This window comes from Zalophus californianus, chromosome 16 (assembly GCF_009762305.2).
Source record: "Zalophus californianus isolate mZalCal1 chromosome 16, mZalCal1.pri.v2, whole genome shotgun sequence".
Taxonomy (NCBI): domain Eukaryota; kingdom Metazoa; phylum Chordata; class Mammalia; order Carnivora; family Otariidae; genus Zalophus; species Zalophus californianus.
Window position 1 is genome coordinate 27,414,961 of NC_045610.1, and position 21,317 is coordinate 27,436,277.

A 21,317-nucleotide genomic window follows, 5' to 3' on the forward strand; every position below is an offset into this window, starting at 1 on the left:
AAATCTTGTTTGAAGGCTATTGACCTATAGAGGTTTGTTTGTTAATATACATAATAGCTTCACTATGCCAGTCTAAAATATATTTGTGGTAGCTTCAAGGAGAGAAAAATGCATTAAAATCAAATATGCTTCTTCAGTGACTTCATCATTAGAATGGAAATAACCTAGATCCTATGTAGTTTCTTAACTCTCAAAACCACTTTGAAAGTCATTCTATTTTTCTTTATCTCACATTTTTTTCCAGCACATAACCAACATAATTTTTTTTAAAGATTTATTTATTTTAGAGAAAGAGCACACACGAGCAGTGGGGAGGGACGAGGGAAAGGGGGAGAGAGAATCCTCAAGCAGGCTCCCTCCTGAGTGGACCCTGACATGGGGCTCAATCGCAGGGCCTCCAGATCATGACCTGAGCTGAAGTCAAGAGTCAGCCGCGTAACCAACTGAGCCACCCAGGCGCCCCTAACCAAAATAATTTCTGTTTTTATTCTTTATTAAGGATTTTGAGATACCATTAAATATTAATTTTGTTTATTCAGTTTTTTTTCCTCACACAGCTGCGGTCTTGTAGTAAGAGTGAGTTGATATCTAAGAGCTCAGAGATCCTCATGATGTTTCAGCAAGTTCATCGAAAGCCCATGGCATCCTTTGTTACCACTCCTGTTCCACCAGACTTTACCAGGTATGACATAGTTTTTTATCTGAAGTTTATGTGCAAATACATATACTTGTTTCAAAAGAATGTTATTTTTCTTAACTCCATGGTTTTTTAGGGTGTTATTTATAATGATGTGGTCTGGTGAACTTTAGTTGTGCATGTAAGTCTGGTTAAAAAAATACTTGTGGACTTACACTTGATTGTGAAGAGAGGAGCTTGGATTAGGAGTTAGTTTCTTCCTAGAGTGAAGAGCACGTTCACTTCTGTGAATTGATCCCAATTCAATTTCATTAGTATCTTCACTTTTTTAAATTGAGGTATAACTGACAGTAACTTCATATTAGTTGATCACAACACAATCATGATCACGTCATTAAGTCTAGTTAACATCTCTCACCATAAACAGTTATAAAATTTTTTTTGTAATGAGAACTTTTAAGATCTCTCTCAGAAACTTTCGAATATGCAATACAGTATTATTTACTATAGTCACTATACTGTACAGTACATCCCCATGACTTATTTTATAACTGGAAGTTTATACCTTCTGACCCCTTTTTTAGATTCCACATATAAGTGAGATCATATGGTATTTGTCTTTCTCTGACTTATTTTACTTAGCATAATGCTCTTAAGGTCCATCCATGATGCAGTATGTTCATTCTTTTATTTACCTTTTGAATTTACTTATATTTCATTATACAGTGACTGTATTGCTTACATATATGTTGTCTGAAGCAAAACTCAGAAAACAGATGAAATGCCAGAAGATTCTGAAGGTGACATGATGTTACCTTCATATCCTAAAAGGTAGTGGGAGGAAACGGTTGCATTCTATGCATCTTTTTAGTTTTTATTTGGGGCAATCTTAGAATTCTTTCAAGCATGTGGTGTTAGAGCAGTGGTTCCTCACATTAGCTGTATATTCAGTTGGGATTCTTTTGAAAATTACCAGTGCTGGCTCATACCTCAGGTCATTTGAAATAAAATCTTAGTCTGCTTGGACTTCCATAACAAAATACCACAGACTGGGTGGTTACTTACTACAGAAGTTTATTCTCTCACAGTTCGGGAAGCAAGAAGTCCAAGATCAAGGTGCGAAGACATTTGATTTCTGATGAGGCCTCTTGCTGACTTGCAGACAGCTACCTTCTCCCTGCATCCTCGAAAGACCTTTTCTCTCAAACACAGAGATCAGTGTTTGGTGTCTTTTCCTCTTCTAAGGACATGAGCTTTATTGAGTTAGGGTCCCTCCCACCCTTATAACCTCATTTAACCATAATTACCACCGTAAAGGTCCTGTCTCCAAATACATTGCGGGTTAGGGCATCAATGTACAAATTTTGGGGGACACAATTCAGTCCATAACATTGGGTATAACTAGACATTTGTATTTTTTTCTTTTTAAATTTCCTTAGTTGATTCCTATGATGAGAGGTTAAAACACTGCCTCAGATAAAAATATATTGGTACAACAGATTTTTGTCCATCTTAGACTTTAAAGATGGCTTATGGAATATTGCCAGGTTTTTCTAGTATGTTGAGAGCTGTGGTACCTTTTGGAAATAGCCTTTGTTTTAAAAATGTTTATATGGTTAACTGCCTTTTTTCTTTAATATGTGATGCCCTCTGATGGCCACAGGGCATTGATGGTACTAGACTGTATAGTGCAAGCCAGGGTTCTTCAACCATTATTGTTGATCAGGGTAATTCTTTGTGGGGTGAGGGAGCTATGTTGTTTATTGGAGGGTGTTTAGCAGTATCCCAGTAGCACCTTTCCCTTTACAGTTGTGACAAAAATATTTCCAGACATTGCCAACTGCTTCCTGGGAGCAAAACTGCCCCTGGTTTAAAATCACTGGCATAACTGGACCATCCACAGTCCTATAAACAGAAGAGAAAATTCTTTTACAACCAGAACTCAGGTAGTTCTGACTGATAAGTCTTCATTTCTCTTGGAATTAACAAACCAGGTATAATACTCCTATTTTAATCAAGAAGAATATTAAGAATATTATTAAAAGGACTTGATATTTGCTATCTTTAAGTAGATTTGGGTTAACCTAGGATGTTCACCAGTATCCCAAGGCTGCCTTTTTGATAAAACGGTCAGTCATTTCAGTTTTAAAGAATACCTTTTCTGAACCATTCCATCACCAGTGCAATGAAATATAAGTTTTAAAGGTAAATGTTTTTCATTTCAGAGTATGGTGTATGGATCACTTATCAGAACCAGCTGGAGTGTTTGTCCAGAATGCAAATTCCCAGGGCTCTTCCCTGACAATCAGGTGGTGGTGTCCAGAAAATGAATCTTGGGCATCCTGAGTAATCCTGCACTAAAATTTGAGAACTGTAGATATAGATAAACTATGCTGATACTGCTTGCTGCAGCTCATTAAGCAGGCACATCTCCGTTAGACTTCTTGTCATATCTCTCTTACATCCAGTGATTATTTTGCTTTCTGTTCCCTAAGTAAGTGCCCAAGTGGCTCAGAACCCCAACTGTCCCTTCCTTTTCATTACCTTCTTTTTTGGGTATAGATGGAAGGGACTGAAATTGGGAAGGCAGGGAGCAAGGGAAGAAGGTAGGAGGAACATCAGTAAAGAGGAAACCACCAAAAATTTAAAAAACAAGAAAGTATGACAATTCAGGAGCTTTCCATGGATAAAGTTCACCTTAGGACCCTCTCTCTCCTCAATAAAGCTTATTGCTGCCTTACTGGAAATTTTGACTTGTAACTTCACTGTAGTTTTTAATAGAAACTCAGTTTGTGGGTTGCAGTATATAGGAAGCAGGTGTTCATCTGTTGATGCATTGAATCAGCATAGTAGAGAGATCCAAATAAGAAAGGCCAACATTTATTGACATTAAGTTAGGATCAGATTTTAGTTGTGCAAAGGCAGTGGTGAATGTTCCTAAGCTTTGTTCTCATGGACCTGGATTGCTTTAAGTTCCATTAGTTGATTCATGGTGGAGCCACAATGGAGAATAAAGTTACTGAACAAGTACAGTGTTATTTATTTAAGATTGTCTATATGTTTAGTACTGTTGTAGGTGCTACACAGGAGACATGGAAGAGGGTATCCATTCCATGTTAAATAATAGAGAATTGTATATTAAAATCTATTATTTGTTACTCAATTACAGTTGGCCTTTGAACAATGTGGGAGTTAGGGAGGCCCCTGAGCGTTCGAAAATCCACATACAACTTTTGACTCCCCAAAAGCTTAACTACTGATAGCCTACTATTGACCAGAAGCCTTATGGATAACATAAAGTCGATTAACACATTCTGCATGTTGTAAGTATTATATACTATATTCTTACAATAAAGTAAGCTAGAGAAGAGAAAAACATAAGAGAAAATACATTTGCTGCACTGTATGAAAAATATCCACATATCAGTGAGCCTATACAATTCAAACCCATGTTGTTCAAGGGTCAGCTATATAATGCATCCTGCTTAATGCTGTCCCATAGCACTAATTTGTTAATGATGTTATTTTTCAAAAAGTTTCCCTAAAAATTATACATATGTAGTATACCACAATACCCTAGGATTGGTAGATGTTTTCTGTGCTCTGATTGTGATTTTCTCTCAGCAGGTGAGAGCTAGGGCAGACGTAATATGCTATCTTGGTTAGTGAGCTTTAGCAATCTATTCTAGTTCTTTAGCTCCTAAGCTTTCCACCCCGCTGTTCTGAGTTAAATATGTCATTTCCTTCTATTTATTTTGTGTTTTGGTGGACTCTTTTGACCCTTAATGGCTGATAAAATTATGACAACGATAGTCTGGTCTTACAGCAGAAACAACAAAGGAAATGTATCACGCTGGATATTAAGGATATGGTGGAAAAAACATTATGAAAGATGTTATGAATTTGGTGAGAGAACTGACCAACACTGGTGTGATTGGAAGTTGCATGAAATTATAGCCAAAAGCATATCATGACGTGACCAAATTTGAAAATTATCCTGGGGAGACTTCCTTGGATCTCTGATTAGGTTTGTGGTTCCAGGTAGGCTTCCTAGGTACTAATTACATTGGTCCTACTAATTGGGGTTTGTTTACATTGAGTGTGAGGAGAGCATATAATGGAGAGAAGTTAGAGCAGACCTCCAGTAGTGGTCTGTGACTAATAAGGAGTATTAGTAAATTATTAGTAAAGATTAACCAGCCAAACATCTGGGAATGAGGAATGTGAGTCTTCTAAGAAAAAGTAACAGCTGCCTAGGGATATGGTTAGGGGTGCTTGATAGTAAGATAGTAGCTATATAGTTAACTCTTGCAGGGCAAACTTCATCTACTTACTATAAAAAAGATAACGAGCTATTTATCTGTACATACTTACCATAAAATAAAAAATAATATGTATATATTTTTTAAAGATTTATTTATTTTAGAGTGCGCTTGCAGGACCAGGGAGGTGGGCAAAGGGAGAGAGGATTTCAAGCAGACTCCACATCCAGTGCAGAGCCTGATGCAGGGCTCAGTCTCACGACCCTGACATTATGACTTGAGCTGAAATCAAGGGCCAAATGCTCAACTGACTGAGCCATCCAGGCACCCCCCCCCCCCAAAATCATATATTTTTAAATCTATGCTGTATTTTCACTGGCAAATCACTAATTTCTTTAGGGACCATCACAATATGAAAATGCTGTGGATGTTATCTTGTATCTTATTTTGGTAATAACAAATTTTCATGAATTGAACTTTAGAAGATATATCTGAGAATGTAGTGAAATGCCTTGCAGTATATCTTTTTGGTAAATTATTAATTTTATAAATATAAGTACTGTATATTATACTGTCTATGATGGTATTTATCATGTTTTTATCATAAATGTTTATCTTTAGCATAAATGTTTTACTGACTCTAACTTTTGAGGTGTTTGAATGACAATGCTACAGACTGTTTACATGATCTAAGGGTATATACTGTGGTTGTGTTATATATAGTTCACTTCCCTTTGGAGAAGACTGTATGGAACTAGAGTTGCCTGCAGTAATCTTGCCTTGCCAAGAAACTGTTAATGTGTTCATCCACTCTATTTGCCCCCATGTGATTATGTATTTTTATTCTATAAAACGATATAGATTTATTTGCTAGTAGTTGAGAATTTAAAGTATTTAAGAATGTCAATATTTCTCATAATTTGTTCTAGAGAAGGAAGTTTGGAGATTTATTGTGATGTCTTTTGCTTTCTTTTGACTTTATTAAACCTGTTTATATTTGTTTCGTATTTTAGGTTCCCAGCCTAAGCACCCATTTCTTCCTTTTCCTTTTTCCATGAGTACTTTTGAAAGTCTCTTATGTTTATTTTAATACTTAATCATATATTGCCTCTAAAAAAACCCCAGCTATTTTTTAAAGTATTTGTTGGGTCTCTTAATTGTGAACTTTTGATGTCACCTTTTGAGGTTTATGTATTCATTTGATTTAATGTTTACTTTAGTAAGGATTTAAAAATATTTCTTAGGGACTTAGTTTAACAGCATTTTTAAGATATTACCGAGGGACTTAACTTTGGTTTTTAACTAAATGAAAGTTTAAACTTAGCCAAATAATTTTTTTGCTTTTTGCTTCTTTTTAGTGAATTAGTACCATCTTATGATTCAGCAACTTTTGTTTTAGAGAATTTCAGGTAAGAGTTTTTTGACAATTGAGGTTTTCTGTATGTATACATAAGAGCCAGGAAGGTATCATTTCGGGTAGGATACAGACTTAATGAACTGTGTCACTCAGTCTTAGAAGAAACAAGTTTAATATTAGAAATATATAAGTCATTTGTCTGGATTGTATTATATCTTCAGGGCAGGTTGCTTCTCTAGTCTGGGAAAAGGAACGATTTTTTTAAAGAAGAGGGTCCACTTAGCCTTTGCTAGGGAGGGATGATGGGGATTATTAAGGTCGTTGACACCTGCCACCTATCCTTAGAAATAAGAGGGGTGGGAAGAAGTCCATTTGAGTCCATTTATCTTAGTTAAAAGTGAGAAATTATGGATGAGAGGACATAATTGTAAGAAATTTGTAGGCTTAGTGACTTGCATGTTATTTTGTTAGCTTTTACTGCTTTTTCTCTAAAATTAGAAGCAAGGATCTTAAAACACAAAGGTCTTAAGGGACTTGTCTTCAGTGACAGTTTGGAAATGGAGAACCATGAAATAAAGGCCTTTCCTTGGGGAGAGAAATTCCAGGAGTTGATAACCATCAATAGAAGGCTAAACTGTGAAAATTTATACCGCTTCCTATTTGTCTTTTCTCTTGGCGTGGAGCCTGCTTATTTTGTGGCTAAAATATAAACTTTCTGAGGATATCCCCACATATATTAAGATTTAGCACATTTCTTAAGTTTTTCCATATTAAAAAAAGATAATTGTACTACAGGGATGTGAGGAAGAAACATTATTTTTTTCTTTTCTTTTATGGTGAAATACTGCTTGTTGAGGTGGTAATTAAATTCAGGACACTTAGTCTTATTTTTATATTTTCCTTTTCCCTTGGATGTCACAGTTTTGTGGTTTTTTAAAAAAGATTTTATTAGCATGCATATGCACGTGTGTGTGCAAAGCCGGGTGGGAGGGACAAAGGGAGAGAGAAAGGGACAAGCAGACTCCCAGCTGTGCATGGAGCCCAAAGTGGGACTCAAAATCAGGACCCTGAGATCATGACCTGAGCTTAACCGACTGAGCCACCCAGGTGCCCCTTGAATGTCGCAGTTTTGAGGTTTTTTTTTTTTTAAACCTGAAAGTGAAAAGATACTGCTGAATATTTCAATATCATTACATTTTCTTTTGTTTCAGAATGTAAGTATATTTAAATTTATACAGTAGAATCTTGATTTGTTCAGTCACCTTCATTTACTTGTTTAGGACTGCAAATAAGTAACAAAGTGCTTGGAGTTTGATTTTGCCTGTTGCTATTTCACAACAGTTTTGATCTTGGAATTTGGTTGGTTTTCTTTTACTTCAGCACTTTGCGTCAGAGAGCAGACCCTGTTTACAGTCCACCTCTTCAAGTTTCAGGACTTTGTTGGAGGCTAAAAGTTTACCCAGTAAGTTTTTAATGTTTCTAATAAATTTTGAAACCAAGGTCTTTCTTTCAGGGTTCTGTAGCATACTGGTTCACTTTTTTTTTTTTTGAGAGAGAGAGCGAGCGAGCCAGAGAGCGAGCAGGGTGTAGAGGGGCAGAGGCAGAGAGAGAATCTCAAGCAGGCTCCATATTCAGTGCACAGTCCTTCATGGGGCTCAGTCTCATGACCCTGAGATCATAACCATAAGCCAAAATTAAGAGTCAGATGCTTAACTGACTGAGCCATCCAGGTGCCCCCACTTTTTTTTTTTATTCGGAAATTTCACTGGTTTTATTAAGCAATTCATGAATTGGCAGCATCCCATATAACAGAGAGATGTTCCCTAGTTCACTTTTTTAGTGGAGTAAAGAACTAAAGTAATGACAATATTATGGTTTTTTATAGGGTATATTACTAAGTGTACCAAAAAAATGAGTTTAGTGTGAACAGTATGAACCTTGACCTTAGTGAATTTTCTCGCTTCTAAGAAGATATTTATCTTTAGAAGAAATGTTTAAAATTCTTATTTTAAAAATCATTTTTTATTTTTATTTTATTTTTTAAAAATATTTTATTAATTTATTTGACAGAGAGAGACACAGCGAGAGAGGGAACACAAGCAGGAGGAGTGGGAGAGGGAGAAGCAGGCTTCCCGCCGAGCAGGGAGCCCGATGCGGGGCTCGATCCCAGGACCCTAAAATCATGACCAGAGCCGAAGGCAAACGCTTAACGACTGAGCCACCCAGGCGCCCCTTTTATTTTTATTTTTTATTTATTTTTTTAAAGATTTTAGTTTATTTGAGAGAGAGAACGAACAGGGAGAAGGATAGAGGGAGAAGCAGACTCCCTGCTGAGCAGGGAGCCCAACATATGGGGCTCAATTCCAGGACTGTGAGATCATGACCTGAGCTGAAGGCAGCTGCTTAAACCAACTGAGCCACCCAGGCGCCCCTAAAATCATTTTTTAAATAAAAATAAAATATAGATACAGAAAGCTATAAAAAATACATGTGTACTGATTACATACTCATGGTGCGTTTCAGTATGTTTCTTTGACCTATGTATTTTCTGTAAATTGGCAGCTGGATGTAGTAGCATGATGACATGTATAGTTGATTCTGGTGGCAAGGGTATAAGCAGTATTGTCTTCTTTTATCACATCATATCTAGTTGCATCTCTTTTTGTGATATTGGCTGCTATCAGTGCTCATTGCCTACATCTTAATTCACTGGGAGTTGTAAAATAGTGATATTCTCATTTTATTGTTTTTTATTTATTAATTGCAGTACTTTTATAGAGATATGTTTCTAAGAGATGCTTCCCATTATCAGTTACTTGGCTACCCACTATTATAGTTCATAAAGAAGAAACAGGATTTGTTCCTGTTATTTACCAGTTTTCCCTGTTATTTTCTGGACGTGATCAATAAATGGCATTATGAACTCAGATTTATATATGTATAATCTCCTTAAGTTGGCTTCTTTGTCACTTTGACCCTAAAAGTCCCTAGCAGTGACTCTAGTAGTTAGCTTTCTTGTTCTTTTCCATGGCAAGATATTCTAGCCATCTTGTCCATTTCCTACTCCATATCTGGAATTGGCCATTTTATTCAAAGAGCCCTGATTCCTGTTAGTGGGGAAATGGTATTTCAAGACCAGACTGCTAGGGATGCTTATTTCTACCAAGTTGGTCACAGTTTCTAGGCCTCCTTAGTGAACAGAGGTAGGAAATACATAGATAAATGTGTATGGGTATTTGTAAAGGGGGAAATCTGCATTTATTTATTTAAAATTTATTTAATAGACTTTATTTTTTAGAGCAGTTTTAAGTTAAACATCAAAATTGAGTGGTAAGTACAGAGAATTCCATATGCCCCCTGGCCCCACATTCTTGCCGCATTATCAGCATAGCTTACACCGGAGTGGTACATATGTTACAGTTGATGAACTTATATTGACGTATTATTACCCAAAGTCCTAGTTTACATTAGAGTTCATTATTAGCCATGTACATTACACGTGTTTTGTTATTTAGTTTGTTTTTAGGCCAAAGAGTATAGTTAGAGAAAAACTGGATGGGAGTATGGATAAAATTGAATTGGATAAGCTTCAGGGATCTCAGCAGAGAAAAAATATTTGAACACTTTAAAATTACTATACAATTGAATATTGGGGTTTTCTTTGGATACATGTGTGTATTTTTTAAAGATAAAATAGCTCTTGAGTCCGTGCTCACATTTACAGTTTAAAATCAGGACTATAGAGTGTTTTTTACTTAATCTCTTTGTATTACATGTCCCCTTCCATTCCGGGAATCCTGCTTCCTGAATCCTTTGGAAATAATAGAATTAGAATATCTCATAATCAGTCACTCATTTGCCTTGTTTTACCTTATAGACACAAATACCTCAGGATAGGAACTCTTTTTAATTCTACCATCGATTACAGAGAACTGCTTAAAAATTTTTTTGTGTTTATACTCCCTTGTTCCCCCACTTGTGCTGCATTAGGTAGGAGTTTTGATGTCCGGATCTTGTTCTCTGAGTTTTTATATTTTGAAAACAGTTTGTGTTTCAGAGCCAGTATTGCTGGATATAGAATCCTTAGCTTATGTTTTCTGTCACTGGGTATCTCAGATATGTAATTCAGTTTTCTATAGGTAAAGTCTGATTATAAACTAATCCTTAAAAGGCATTCAATAATATTGTCTAGGTGCCCAAATAATCTTTTAAGTCTAGTAATTTACTATTATATGTTTTAGTTGTTTGGGTCATTATTACCTGGTAAGCCCTTTGAGTATGTAGATTTAGATCTTTTTTTTTCCCCTCCCCCCCCCCAAGAAAATGTTTCCTTAATTACAGTTTTAAGTATTTATTATGTTCCTTTCTTTGGTTTTCTTTCTTGGGACTTGTATTCTCTGTATTTTGAATCTTTTCCTGTCTTCAGTATTGCTTTCTCTCTAATCTTCCTAGCTCTTCATTTCTTTTAAAATTTTCCTTTGTTCAGTTATTTTTTTAAGATAACTCTTCTGCTTATTTGCTCTCCTGTTTCTTTTAGTTCAGTATTTCTTAAATAATCTTTTATTTCTAATTCTTAGTTCTATCACCTCATTTCTCAGTTTTTCTAATTCTGGTTTGTGTTATTCTTTCATATCATATTTTTTTCCCTTTAATCATTTCTAGGTGTACATGTATTGTTAAGTATATTCACATTGTTGTGCAGCTAGTCTCCAGAACTTTTTCATCTTTCAAAACTGAAGCTCTCTGCTCAATAAATGATAATTCCGCATTTGTCCCTCTACTCAGTCTTTGATAACCACCACTCTGCTTTTAGTTTCAGTGAATTTGACTGCTCTAGAGATCCCATATATGTGGAATCCTACAGTATTTGTCTTTCTGTGGTTGGCTACTTACATAACCCCCTCAAAGTTCATCTACTTTATAGCGTGTGTGAGAATTCTCTTTTTAAAGCTAAAAAACATTCCAGTGTCTATACTACACGTTGTTTACTCATTCATCTGTTTGTTTTAAGATTTTATTTATTTATTTGTCAGAGAGAGAGCACAAGCAGGGGAAGTGACAGGCAGAGGGAGAAGCAGGCTCCCTGCTGAGCAAGGAGCCCAGTGTGGGACTCCCATCTCAGGACCCTGGAATCATGGCCTGAGCCAAAGGCAGATGCTTAACCCACTGAGCCACCCAGGTGCCCCTATTCATTCATCTGTTGATTGACACTTTGGGTTGCTTCTGCATCTTGGCTATAGTGAATAGTGCTGCTGTGGACAGGGGTGTGCAAATATCTTTTCAAGATCCTGCTTTCAGTTCTTTTGGCTGTATACCCAGAAGTGGAATTAGATCAAATGATAATTCTATTTTTGATTTTTTTGATGAATACTCTCAACAGTGCACAAGGGTTCTAATTTCTCCCTGTCTTTGTCAATACTTGTTTTCTGTTTCTTTGATAGTAACCATTCTGAGGTAGTAGTTTGGTTTTGATTTGTGCTTCCTATTGATTACTAATATTGAGCATCTTTTCATATGCTTGTTGACCATTTGTATATCTTGTTCAGAGAAATGTCTACTCAAGTCCTTTGCCCATTTGAAAATTTAGTTATTGGTGACTTGTGGAATTTCTTTATACATTCTGGATATTGACCCCTTGTTAGATATATGTTTTACATACATTCTCTCCCATTCTGTAGGTTCCTTTTTAATTCTTTTAACCTTTGATGTACAGAAGTTTTAAGTTTTGGTGTAGTTCAATTTGTCTGTTTTTGCTTTTGGTTTCATAGCCAGGAAATCCTTACCAAATTTAATGTCATGAAGCTTTTCTTCTGTGTTTTTCTTAAGAAGTTTTGTAGTTGTAGGACTTATAGTTAGATCTTTGATCCATTTTTATTTAATTTTTAAACATAAAGTAGGGGCCCAATTTCATTTGCATGGGGGGATATCCAGTGTGATAAGGCAATCAAAAATAAATATGATGCCTTGCTTTCTGAGAGGTGTCCTAGCTCTGCCCTTCTCCTTCCTTTGTTTTTATTATTTCTCTGCTGTTTACTTTTTATTTCACTTCTAGCACTTCCTCTGTAATGTTAGGGCCTGTCTTGAAAGGCCCTCTATATTCATTTACAAGAGTTTAGAGTGACCTGACTGCATTTAATTCTCAGAGATTTTAATGTAAGGTGCCCTTGTACTCCATTGGTAATCCATTGAGCAGCTCATTCCATTTTCAGCTATTGTATTTGGTTTGTGAGGCTTTTCGGTGGCTCTTTGCCATTTTGTGGTTTCTCTGTTACCTGGTTCATTAGATGCCCCATAGCTTCCCTGTCTTTTCTCCCGTGCAGGTGTTTATGTGTTACAGGTCATAATAGTTGTAATTGATAATCTTTATCTGATTGTATTTTGGGGATTGTGGAGATAATCTGTCATCTAGTTTTGTTGTAAATGTTTTTTGTGAGCTTTTGTGTTTTCTGTCCAATTATTTTTGTTTTCTGTTTGGATTTAGAGAGTTGCATAAATTATGTTGCCATTGCTGCAATCTTTCTAGAATCCTCTGTCTTTTGGGATGCCTGGGTGGCTCATTTGGTTAAGCATCTGCGTTCAGCTCAGGTCATGATCCCAGGGTCGTGAGATCGAGGCCCTAATTGGGCTCCTTGTTCAGCAGGGAGCCTGCTGCTCCCCCTGCTTGTGTGTGTGCAGGCTCACGCTCTCTCTCTCTCTCTCTCTCTCTCACAAATAAAATCTAAAAAAATAGAATGCTCTACCTTTTGAAAAATCTTAAAGCTAGTATTTTGTTAGAGGTGTAGCTGGCATGTACGTAAGATATTAAAACATTTTCCTTAAAATTATGATAAAAATAAAATCAAAAAAATTTCTAATGTTAGCTGGTAAAGATCAGAAGTAAAAAATGTTTATTCCTTTTTATTATTTATTAATTTATTCCAGGGAAGTTCTAGTAGCATAATTTAGAAGAAGAAAAAAATCCAGGCATTTGAACAAGGGTTATTGATTTTTATTTTATGTAATTTTTATTTATTTATTTATTTTTTAAGTAGGCTCCACACCTAGTGTGGAGCCCAGTGTGGGGCTTGAACTCACAACCCTGAGAGACCTGAGCTGAGATCGAAAGTCAGATGCTGAACTGACTGAGCCACCCAGGTGCCCCAAATTATAACAACTTTTTTAAATTGATTTTTAAAATGAGTGTAATTTGGGCGCTTGGGTGGCTCAGTTGTTAAGCGTCTGCCTTTGGCTCAGGTCATGGTCCCAGGGTCCTGGGATCAAGTCCCACATCAGGCTCCCTGCTCAGCGGGAGGCCTGCTTCTCCCTCCCCCACTCCTCCTGCTTGTGTTCCCTCTCTTCTGTGTCTTTGTCAAATAAATGAATAAAGTCTTTAAAAAAATAAATAAATCTTTAAAAAATAAAAAAATAAAATGAGTATAATTTGTGATATAATTTATATTCCATAAAATTTACTAATTTTGGCAAGTTTTGACAAATATATATAGTCATATGGTGGTTACCACAGTCATGATTTTTATTACTCCCAAATGTTATCTAATTAGTCTTTTAAACTAATCCCTTCTTTTCTTCCTTCCCAGCCCTCTGCAACCACTGATCTGTTTTTGTCACTATAGTTTTGCTTTTCCAGAATTTCATATGATGGTATCATACAACATATAATTTTTTGTTTCTGACTTTTTTCACTTAACTGATGATTCGTTTATTATTTAGTGTCTGTTGAACAATTACCTTGTCTAACCCTGAAAACTTCCTTAGGACTTTTTGGAGCAAAGTAGCCTAGAAATGACGGGGTTAATAAGTACTTGTACTCCTCTGTGGTCATATCCCAGTAGACACCGGAGATGAATAATGAGAATCCTTCCCTCAGTCCTCATAGTCTGGTTGGGGAACCATGTTTATATATGTAGTTACAGTGATGATAGTCATTTAAAAAGGTAGGCATAAGAGCAAAGTACTGGAGAATTAGAGAGGGGAGTTAGTGTCTCTAAACATCTCTGTAACAGAAATCTACACAACTTCTTAATCTTTAGACAGACTTTTATATGGAATCCTAAAATATAGACATTATATAGAAATTATATTTAATTACTTTCAACATCAAGTGTTACCTTTTTCTGTTTTACTCATTTTTGGTCTTAAATTTTTTTTTTTTTTGTCTCATACCTAGTAGAGTTCCCCCCCTCTTTGGTATTTTCATTTTTCTTGGAGGCTGATATTTAAGAGTTTTGTATATGTTAGAACTCTTAAGTCTTATCACACTTGTTGACATTTTCCTTAGTTTGAATATCTTAATATTTTCTTGTTTTTTTTTTAACGTACAAAAGATTTAAATTGTTATAGACTCAAATCTGTTGGTCTTTTTATTATCTCTCCTTTTAAGCTTAGAAGTATTTTCCAGTCCAGATATGAGATATTAGTCTGTGTTTGGTTGTGGCTTAATTTTTTTACATTTAAGTTGATCTAGTGTTTGTATTTGTGTAACATCTCTTTTTTTAGTTATTGAAGTACAGTTGACTCTTTCCTTTTTTTAAGGATGGAAATGGAGTTGTTCGTGGTTACTACTTATCTGTGTTTCTGGAACTGTCAGCTGGCTTACCTGAAACTTCCAAGTAAGACATGCAATTAAATAAACATTAGTGTGTCTGTACATACATTTCTCTCAGGATTTTTTATTAACTATTGTTAATTACTATATTGTTATGTCTGTTAAGATGTGTGCTAGTACGGAACCCCTGGCATACTATGGTGGCACAGACTGGCAGTTCTCAAACTATATGGCCTCAGGATGTTATACTCTTAAATTTTATTGCAAAGACCAAAGAGTTTTTTAATATGGGTTATATCTGTTGATATTTTCTTTTCTCTTTTTTCTTTTTTAAATTTTTTTAAAGATTTTATTTATTTATTTGACAGAGAGCACAGGTAGGCAGAGCAGCAGGCAGAGGGAGAGCGAGAAGCAGGCTGTCCTCTGAGCAGACAGTACAACATGGGGCTCGATCCCAGGACCCTGGGATCATGACCTGAGCCAAAGGCAGCCGCTTAACGAATGAGCCACCCAGGCGCACCTCTGTTGATATTTTCTGAGTTAGAAATTAAAACTGAGACTGTCAAGTAAACAAATAAAATCTTAAAAAAAAAAACACAGACAAAAAAATTTTAACTTTAAAAAATTTTGTAAATTCACTTAAAAATAATAAACCTATTGTATACTAACATGAATAACATTTTTGTGGAAGTTACCTTTTTTTCTAAAGCAAAATAATATTTGGTAAGGAAACTTGTATTGTTTTGCATTTTTTTGAAATCTCTTAATTTATGGCTTTAAAAAAGACAACTGGAGGGGCGCCTGGGTGGCTCACTTGTTAAGCGTCTGCCTTCGGCTCAGATCATGATCCCGGGGTCCTGGGATCAAGCCCCGCATCCGGCTTCCTGCTCTGCAGGAAGCCTGCTTCTCCCTCTCCCACTCCCCCTGCTTGTGTTCCCTCTCTTGCTGTGTCTCTGTCAAATAAATAAAATCTTTAAAAAAAAAAAAAAACTGGATTCTAACAGTGGCCTCTATATTCATTTTGTTGCTATAACTTGTTTTGGTTGAAGTGTATGTTTAAAATCTGGCCTCACAGATTTTGATTATCATGGGTAGTTCGGAAAAGTGGTTTTTTGATGAGGTACAATTCATGTACCATAAAATTGACCTTATAAATAAGTGTACAGTTCAGTAGATTTTAGTATATTCAGTGCTATAACTAACACTGATACTTAATTTCAGAACATTTCATCACCCCATGAAGAAACCCGTTAGCAGTTACTTCCCATTCCCCTTACCCCCAGTTCTTGGCAGCTGTTATAATCTACTTTCTGTTAAGGAGGAACATTTAGAAAAACAGTTTTAGATAATTGTTAATTATTTTTGATACTACACCAAAGTTGAACAAGTTGTATTCGTTAAATATAATTTGTAATGTGGAATCTAGAGCCATGTCAGTGAATTTTATTTTACTCTATTGCACTAAAATTTGTTAGTTTGGTATGAGATGTCTGTTTCTAGCTGTAATGGAGTAATAGGGTGATAACCCTTTCTTCTGCAAAAAAACGAAAGAAGAAAAACAACACTTTTTCTAGACATTGGACATGAGGCAACAAATGGAAGCAATCCCTTAGAGACAAGAAATAGACAAATAAGCTGTATGATTGTCTGAGCTTACAGCCTTGAGAGGGTTTTCAGGCTATAACCTGGGGAGGGAGAACTGAGTTAGAGTCTGACAGACTCCCTGAGTTTGAGGAGATAGGGCTGAGTGTCCAGGAAGACCAGTGCAGCTAGAATGTATTGGATAGAATTCCAGAAAGGGAAGAACTGCACAGAGAACTTCAGAGATCTGTAGAGGGCTCCCTTAAGTATTGATCAGGGCACATTTGTGAGGAAATTACCCTGAGGTTGGGGAAAGAACTATCTGAAAGGTTAGAGGGAGTGGTGCCTGTTGCTCATAAGGGGCAGTAACTGTGTCTGTTCTCACCACTATAGTGGAGAAGCTGATAATTCATGGGGCACTAAGTAAAGTGTTCGGGAAATTTTTGCTTCAGTAGTAGAGAACAAATAGTCCTAGACAGAACAGTGCTCCCAATCCACCTAACAGATAAAAGCAAGACTTGAAAGAATCAGATTGTTTCCAATAACTAAACTGCATCCCAGAGCAAAGCTCAAGAATATTTGTAAGGTCGAGCGCCTGGGTGGCTCAGTTGGTTAAGCGACTGCCTTCGGCTCAGGTCATGATCCTGGAGTCCCGGGATCGAGTCCCACATCGGGCTCCCTGCTCAGCAGGGAGTCTGCTTCTTCCTCTGACCCTCTTCCCTCTCGTGCTCTCTATCTCTCATTCTCTCTCTCTCAAATAAATAAATAAAATCTTTAAAAAAAAAATATTTGTAAGGTCACAAAATATCCAGCACCCATCAAAGTCAAATTTACAGTATTTGGTGTTCAGTCAAGGATTAGTTGACATGTAAAGAGGCAGGAAAACATAATGGGAGTATAATCCATCTAAGTTGAGCAAGAACTATTTTTCTTTATTTGGATTATTTCTACTGATGCTTTCTGAATTAGAAATTAAAACAGATTAAGTTTTTATTAGTTCATATAAAAATATTAACATAGAAGTTTATTGAATAACTTTTCTAAAGCAAAATAATTGAGAAAACTTGTTTTGAAATCTCTGTATGGCTTAAAAAAAGACAACTGTATTCTTAGAGAAAGACACTTAAGACAATTATTCCATTTTTTCAAAAGTTGAGTAGAGATAGGAAAGATGTAAAAGACTCAAATTGAACTTTTTTTTAAAATTTTATTTATTTGACAGACAGAGAATACAAGTAGGGGGAGTGGGAGAGGGAGAAACAGGCTTCCTGCTGAGCAGGGAGCCCAACGTGGGCCTCAATCCCAGGACTCCGGGATCATAACCCAAGCCGAAGGCAGATGCTTGATGACTGAGCCACCCAGGCACCCCTCAAATTGAAATTCTTGAAAATATTTGAGATAAAAAGTACACTGGGTGACATGAACCATAGATTAGATATTGCAAAAGAAAAGGTTAATGAACTTGAAGGCATAGCAGTATAAACTGTCCCGAATGAAACAGAAAAATGAATTTTAAAACAGTAGAACATCTTAAAGCAGCTTAATATGTAGATAACTAGAGTTCTCAAACAAGGGTATGGGAAGAAGAAGAATGGTGAAAGTTTCCCAAACTTGATGAAAAGTTGAAACACAGATCCAGGAAACGCAATCAACTACAGGCATGTCAAACATGATGAAAACACCAAAGCACATCATAATCAAACTGCTCAAAACCAAAGATAAACAGGAAATCTTAAACTGGCAGTGAAAAAAATTAATAGAGGCACAAAGATAAGGATGAAATCGATTTCTTACTGGAAACAATACAAGTGAAATGATAGAGCAACATCTTGAAAAAATTAAAAAAATATGAACCTAGAATTCTGTATTCAAAAATATCTTTTAAAAAATAAAGGTATTTTCACATCTGGACTTTGTGAAATATTAACGTACATGCTTCAGATAAAAGGAAAAATAATACCAGTAATATAGCATAGTATTAGCATAACGGTAGAAAATTTCATGAATGGAATATACTAGGAGTCCAGCAATAAACCCACATTCATAAGGACAGATTTTTGATAAAGACGCAAAGGCCATCCTGTGGAGGGAGTATAGTCTTGGTCCTTGGCTGTCTGTAATCAAAAAAACATAAACTCATATCCATAGCTCATACTACATATGTAAACTAACTGAAAATTGACTAATCCTAGATTTAAATTCTTTTTTAAGATTTTATTTATTAGAGAGAGAGAGCACACGAGCAGGGGAGAGTGGCAGGCAGAGGGAGAAGCAGGCTTCTTGCTGATGTGGGACTCGATCCCAGGACTCTGGGATCACCCCTGAGCTGAAGGCAGATGCTTAAACACTGAGCCACCCAGGTGCCCCTAGATTTAAATTCTAAAACAATAAAACTTCTAGGAGAATATCTGACTTTGGTTTAGGCAGTGATATTTTAGTTATAAACCAAAAGCACAATCTATAAAAGAACACATTTATTAGATTTCATAGAAAACCATAAAGTTCTCTTCAAATTGCATGGGCTTTTTTTAAAATTTTATTTTATTATGTTAGTTACCATACATGATTAGTTTTTGATGTAGTGATCCACGATTCATTGTTTTTATATAACACCCAGTGCTCCATGCAGTACATGCCCTCTTTAATACCCATCACCAGGCTAACCCATCCCCCCACCCCCTCCCTCTAGAACCCTCAGTTTGTTTCTCAGAGTCCACAGTCTCTCATGGTTCATCTCCCCCTCCGATTGCCCCCCCTTCATTTTTCCCTTCCTTCTCCTAATGCCCTCCATGCTCTTCCTTATGTTCCACAAATAAGTGAAACCGTATGATAATTGACTTTCTCTGCTTGACTTATTTCACTTGGCATAATCTCCTCCAGTCCCATCCACGTTGATGTAAAGGTTGGGTATTCATCCTTTCTGATGGCTGAGTAATATTCCACTGTATATATGGACCACATCTTCTTTATCCATTCGTCTGTTGAAGGGCATCTCGGCTGTTTCCACAGTTTGGCTATGGCGGACATTGCTGCTATGAACACTGGGGTGCATATGGCCCTTCTTTTCACTACATCTGTGTCTTTGGGGTGAATACCCAGTAGTGCACAAATTGCATGGACTTTTATCCAGAATATATAAGGAACTCAAAACTCAACAATAGAAAAAATAAACAAGCTCCCTTCCCCATGTGGACAAAACATTTGTCATACATCTCACTAAGGAAGGTATATTGATGGCAAAATAAGCCTATTTAAGATGATTAATAGCATTGGTCATTAGGGAAATAGAAATTTACAATCAATATGATACCAGTATACCCTAGTGCATTAATTATTAGGGAAATGGAAATGTATAAACAATATGGATACCACTATATCCCATTGGAATGGCCAAAATTAAAAAGATCATACCAAGTTTTGGCAAGAATATATAGAAATTTGAAGTCTTGTACATTCCTCCTGGGAATGTAAAATGATACAACCACTTTTGTAAACTATTTGATGATTGTTAACAAATTAAATGTAGACTTACTATATGACTCAGCTAAACCACTCCTAGACATTTACCCAAGCGAAAAGGAACTATATGTCCATACAAAGACTTTTACACAAATATTCATAGCATCTTTTTTGTAATAGCCAGATAGAATCAACCCTAATTTCCATCAACAGCTGAATGGATAAATAAATTTTGGTGTGTCCATACAATGGAATACCACTCAGCAATAAAAACTAATGAACTGTTGGGGCGCCTGGGTGGCTCAGTCGTTTAGCGTCTGCCATCTGCCTTCGGCTCAGGTCGTGATCCCAGGGTCCTGGGATCGAGCCCTGCATCAGGCTCTCTGCTTTGTGGGAAGCCTGCTTCTCCCTCTCCCACTCCCCCTGCTTGTGTTCTCTCTCCCGCTGTGTCTCTCTCTGTCAAATAAATAAATAAAATCTTAAAAAAAAAAAAACCAAAAAACTAATGAACTGTTGATACGTGCAATGACGTGAATATATTTTAAATTATTCATGAAGGAAACTAAGAAAAAGAACATGTGTATGATTCCACTTAGGTAAAACTCTAGAAAAATGCAAACTGGTCTGTAGTGACAGAGTGCAGATATGTGGTGGTTTGGAGATGGAGGGGCAGACAAGGCTGTGGTTAGGTAGAGGGAAAAGTTAAGGGAGGGAAGTACAAAAGGCAGAGGAAACTGGGAGAGGAAGTATCTCCCAGTAGTATCTTGATTGTGGTGATGGTTTCATGGGTATGTATATATGTTTGTGTGTGTATACACATATAAATTACCAACCAGATTGTATACTTTATACCAAATCGTAATCTTCAAATATGTGCAGCTTTCTTTGTTACACTTCATTAAAGCTGTTTACTCAAAAAAAACACAATAAGAACTCCATTGGTTTGTCTTGTACTTTGAATGGATCTTTTACTCATGTATTGATCATTTGGAAAATAATAGTTTACTAAATATGCGGTTGACATTTCATTATGTGATATCAAAAAATTACATTCATTGATACTACCATTTTCATCAGGAGAGTCTTTTTTTTTTTTAAGGAGAGTCTTGAAGTATTAGAAAGCTTTTAAGCTCATGTAGCACATACGGATTTTCCAGAATTATGATTTTTTATTTGAAAGCTTGTGTTTTGTCATTGACAACCAATATGGGCATTTTTTTTTCATTAGTTAATTTGGTCCAGAAAATGTCTGCCAGGTATCTACAACTGAATAACCATGGTTTGTTGTTCTTTCATTTGATGTTTCACAGAAAAATATGGCTAATTAACTTGCAACTCAGTTAAAGTTATTTCCTCAAGTACTTTGTGTTTTTCTCATTTTCTGATACCAAGAGTTGAGGTTTAGTAACAGTTAACAATTTTACTACATCAAAGACATTACTGAGAGACCCTGGCATTTTTTTCCCCTGTCTGAAA

The 21,317-nt window shown here is 36.1% G+C and overlaps 1 protein-coding gene across 5 annotated transcripts in view; it reads left to right on the plus strand.

Annotated features, from left to right (window-relative positions):
- Positions 1-21,317, plus strand: part of TRIM37 (tripartite motif containing 37) — a 135,160-nt gene that overhangs the window by 38,141 nt on the left and 75,702 nt on the right. For 3 of the 5 annotated variants that reach the window (XM_027625301.2, XM_027625299.1, XM_027625300.2), the window contains exons 9-12: positions 558-682; positions 6,258-6,308; positions 7,637-7,718; positions 14,789-14,865. In XM_027625301.2, coding sequence (XP_027481102.1) covers positions 558-682; positions 6,258-6,308; positions 7,637-7,718; positions 14,789-14,865 — 335 coding nt within the window. The remainder of the gene's footprint in view (positions 1-557; positions 683-6,257; positions 6,309-7,636; positions 7,719-14,788; positions 14,866-21,317) is intronic. The other 2 variants (XM_027625303.2, XM_027625302.1) reach the window with 1 other exon arrangement.